Source organism: Anarrhichthys ocellatus, unplaced genomic scaffold (assembly GCF_004355925.1).
Source record: "Anarrhichthys ocellatus isolate YVR2014 unplaced genomic scaffold, GSC_Weel_1.0 scaffold3471, whole genome shotgun sequence".
NCBI lineage: Eukaryota > Metazoa > Chordata > Actinopteri > Perciformes > Anarhichadidae > Anarrhichthys > Anarrhichthys ocellatus.
Genome location: NW_022283445.1, coordinates 1 through 4440, shown reverse-complemented (window position 1 = coordinate 4440; position 4440 = coordinate 1). Strand labels below are relative to the sequence as shown.

Here is a 4440-nt window from a genome sequence, read left to right as displayed (position 1 = left end):
ACACACACACACACACACACACACACACACACACACACACACACACACACACTCGCACACTATGTGTAAGAGCTTCATTTAATAAATAGGAATAATGCCAACACAGTTTCCATTCATTTACAGCGTCTTCATGACTCAAGACAACAATGTTCTTTCCCTTCAGAATAAATATTGTTTCATTACAGAATTAATCCTGTAAATGTGCGTTATACAAGAAGCCTCTACACATTAGTTGTGTTTTCTAAATGGTTGAGCAGCTGCTAGAGTCAGTATTAACATGTGTGTGTGCCTCATATATCACTTCACCATTGGCAGCGTGTTGCAGTGTAAAGTGCTGAGTAAGCTGAATTTGTGCCTCAGAGAAAATAAAAGATGAGCGGTGGAGAGAATGCTTCTTACCTTAGAGAAGGGTCCAGCAAACCTCCAGAGACCATTAAAGCCAAAGCCTGTGAAATGAGACGGGAGGGAGGGAGGGAGGGAGGGGATGAGGGGGGAGAGAAGGGAGGGAGGGAGGGATGAGGGGGGAGAGAAGGGAGGGAGGTGACATGTAAAAAAGGCACGGAGCTGTTATTCATTTTAATTAACGGTTGTAGTTTTAGGTAACTTCCTGTTCAGAAACACTTGGTCGTGGAGTGTTACTGCAACGTCACCGGTTTGATTACATCGTGGGACCTTTACAGCATGTCATACCCCCCCCCCCTAGAAGTGTGTCTTACTCTGGAGGTAGGAGGGCTGGTACTGGGGGGGCGACTCCTCGTGGTACACCACACTCTGCACGATGCCGTGGACCGGGTTCAGCAGGTTGGTGTCCTGACACATGGACAGAACCGTGTTGATCTTAGAGTCCAGCAGGTTGTGGCTGAAGAAGAGGAGGAGGAGGAGACACAAACATATAGATGAAGAAGGCTTTGATCTAAATACACTGCTGACTTCTGTAAGAGCATAATATTATTATTATTATTATTATTATAATATAATATTATAATTTAATATGTTTCATCACATCTGACACTTAACTGAGACTTCAGGTTCATTGTCTCTGTACCACAGACCTGAGGTCAGGTGCACAGAGACAGACCTGAGGTCAGGTGCACAGAGACAGACCTGAGGTCAGGTGCACAGAGACAGACCTGAGGTCAGGTGCACAGAGAGACTCTGACTGTTGGTTTGATGAAAGTCATCTGTTGCACAAACAGCATCTATTTTAACTTGTTCCCAACGAGGAGACAAACTGACTCCAGGTCTGTTTGTCAGAGCGCTCCACTGGCTCGTTGGTATCCTGAACTTCACGTATACACACACCATCTCATCACAGGTCTTTTTCTGGAGACTATAAACTCAGCCTAAGGCCGGAGTGAGGACCAGGACACTGACTTGTACCACCAGATGTTGCTCTCAGCTGCTCCCATGTGGAACATACTGAGACGGAGAAAACCCCCAAAAACATCCCAACAAAGAGAGAACTCCACTCACACGACAGGAAACACCTTTGGGAAGACAACGCTGGCCTCGGCCAAGTACTCGTACAGGATCCTCTGATCGAAGTCGTCCGTGGTGTACTTCACCTGCGTGGCCTTAAACACAAAGAAACTGTGTGTAAACAAACAGGAGCAGACACTTGCTGTGTCCGTCGTGATGCTCAGGTGTCCTCACCAGCACAGTGAGCAGCAGAGCCTGGATCTTTGGGTCGGTCAGCACCTCCTCGTCCAGCAGGACGTTGGACTCGGAGACGGACACCTTGCGCAGGTGAGAGTTCCCCATTCTTTGAGTCTCTGTGATGATGAAACAACGGGAGGCTTTACGTGAAACATCTCAAACATAAAACACCAGGAGACATGAGGACGCAGAAGGAAGCTCACCGATCTCGTAGTCGTTCTCCGCTACTCGCCTCATCTTAGGGGGCGTGGTCATACCAGACTCCATCTCTGGTCTCTTCGGTGCTTTAGAGTCCGATATGAGGTGATCGAAGCTCTTCCTGGTGCCTGGAGGGAGCCAACAGCAGACATTTACACTCTCATTTAAACCCGAGTCTACACTCGCTGCAGTGAAGCCGGCTGAGTCGCAGGTCTGTAACTCGTATGTGATCACGTGACCGTCACAGATACTCACTGATAGAAACACTATCGCAGGATTTACAAAGGACGATTCATTGTTGGCAGCTTTAGAAACAGTGTTAGTGAGTGTTCAACATCTACATGTGAGTCAATATGTATCACTTTACAGGACGTTCAACCTTTGTTTCTTTATAACATGTAATGCTTCTCTATCTACAGGCTTGTATGAAGGTAATAGAGTAGTTCATGAACATGAGATATGAGTTTATAGGTGATTATAATCCTCCTCTGTAGCGGTTACATCTACAGTCTGTGAGCAGATCTCTGGGTTCACTCGTCTCTTTAATTCCTCACAGTTCATTTGCACTAATATCCCAAATCCATTGTCATTGTCATTGTTCTTTAGCTTGATGTACGTTCCTCTACATGTGTTCATGTTGTACATAGTAGTTCAAAGTTAAAGCTTAGTTTCTCTGTTCTACTTTGTCGTCTGTAATGTTTCTTGTGTCTTTGTATATTCTATGTTTGTAGATGAGAGCAAAGTGAAACCAGAGTCACGTTGCTTGTGTGTGTAGTGAAGCTGGTTCTGGTTCAGTTAGTTGGCCCTCTAGTGTTCATGCTGCAAGGTCACATGACGGTGTACAGAGAGCTGGAGGAGCGATGGAGCGGTCGTACCCAGCAGCTTCTTGGTGTTGGCCTGTGAGGGCTGACCCATGTCCAGGCTCATGGACTTGCGTGTGCGCGGGCTGATCTGACCCACCGTGGGGTAGGGGTGGGCCGACAGGTAGCGCTCCGACACCTGAGGCGACGTCCAGGGCTGAGTCTCCCGCAGGGTTCTGAAGGAGAACGGAGAGTTTCATTTTAAGACAGCTCGTGGTGTACCGGGACTCACTGGGATCAGGTCTCCCTCGGCTCACCTGCAGCTGGGGTCCATGATGTGCGTGGAGTACGTGTCCATGGGGACCGGGTCCATGGACAGGTCAGAGATCAGGAGGGACTTCCTGTGTTTGAGGCTGCAGCGACTTCGGACCTCCTCCGAGACGGTGAGCAGGGCTGAACAGAAGAGGAGACGAGGGACGGGATCGTTCGGTTTATAGATACTAGAACTCTCATCCTTTCTTTCTCATTATATTATTATATAAAAGATGTGTTGTTTGTTTGTGTGTGTACGCACACACACACACACACACACACACACACACACACACACACACACACACACACACGGAAAGTATTCAGACCCCTTTAAATTTTTAACTCTTTGTTTCATTGCAGCCATTTGCTAAAATCAAAAGTTAATTTTATTTCTCATTAATGTACACTCAGCACCCCATCTCGACAGAAAAAAACAGAAATGTAGAAATTTTTGCAAATTTATTAAAAAAGAAAAACTGAAATATCACATGGTCATAAGTATTCAGACCCTTTGCTCAGTAGTGAGTAGAAGCACCCTTTTGAGCTAGTACAGCCATGAGTCTTCTTGGGAATGATGCAACAACCTTTTCACACCTGGATTTGGGGATCCTCTGCCAGTCTTCCTTGCAGATCCTCTCCAGTTCCGTCAGGTTGGATGGTGAACGTTGGTGGACAGCCATTTTCAGGTCTCTCCAGAGATGCTCAATTGGGTTTAGGTCAGGGCTCTGGCTGGGCCAGTCAAGAATGGTCACAGAGTTGTTCCGAAGCCACTCCTTTGTTATTTTAGCTGTGTGCTTAGGGTCATTGTCTTGTTGGAAGGTGAACCTTCGGCCCAGTCTGAGGTCCAGAGCACTCTGGAAGAGGTTTTCTTCCAGGATATCTCTGTACTTGGCCGCATTCATCTTTCCTTCAATTGCAACCAGTCGTCCTGTCCCTGCAGCTGAAAAACACCCCCATAGCATGAGGCTGCCACCACCATGCTTCACTGTTGGGATTGTATTGGGCAGGTGATGAGCAGTGCCTGGTTTTCTCCACACATACCGCTTAGAATTAACGCCAAAAAGTTCAATCTTGGTCTCATCAGACCAGAGCATCTTATTTCTCATAGTCTGTGCGGGCTATGCGGGCTTTCATATGTCTTGCACTGAGGAGAGGCTTCCGTCGGGCCACTCTGCCATAAAGCCCCGACTGGTGGAGGGCTGCAGTGATGGTTGACTTTGTGGAACTTTCTCCCATCTCCCTACTGCATCTCTGGAGCTCAGCCACAGTGATCTTTGGGTTCTTCTTTACCTCTCTCACCAAGGCTCTTCTTCCACGATTGCTCAGTTTGGCTGGACGGCCAGGTCTAGGAAGAGTTCTGGTCGTCCCAAACTTCTTCCATTTAAGGATTATGGAGGCCACTGTGCTCTGAGGAACCTTGAGTGTTGCAGAACTTCTTTTGTAACCTTGGCCAGATCTGTGCCTTGCCACA

The 4440-nt window shown here is 47.4% G+C and overlaps 1 protein-coding gene across 1 annotated transcript in view; it reads right to left on the bottom strand.

Moving 5' to 3' along the window:
* Positions 1–3215, bottom strand: part of LOC116378955 (neurofibromin-like) — a 4203-nt gene extending 988 nt beyond the window's left edge. Inside the window, exons 1-7 of the mRNA XM_031840861.1 lie at positions 2972–3215; positions 2730–2890; positions 1860–1982; positions 1654–1772; positions 1474–1574; positions 717–859; positions 400–446 (exon numbers count right to left, since the gene is read on the bottom strand). Of these exons, the coding sequence (XP_031696721.1) occupies positions 400–446; positions 717–859; positions 1474–1574; positions 1654–1772; positions 1860–1982; positions 2730–2890; positions 2972–3027 (750 nt within the window). The 5' untranslated portion in view covers positions 3028–3215. The remainder of the gene's footprint in view (positions 1–399; positions 447–716; positions 860–1473; positions 1575–1653; positions 1773–1859; positions 1983–2729; positions 2891–2971) is intronic.
* Positions 3216–4440: the final 1225 nt, after the last annotated feature.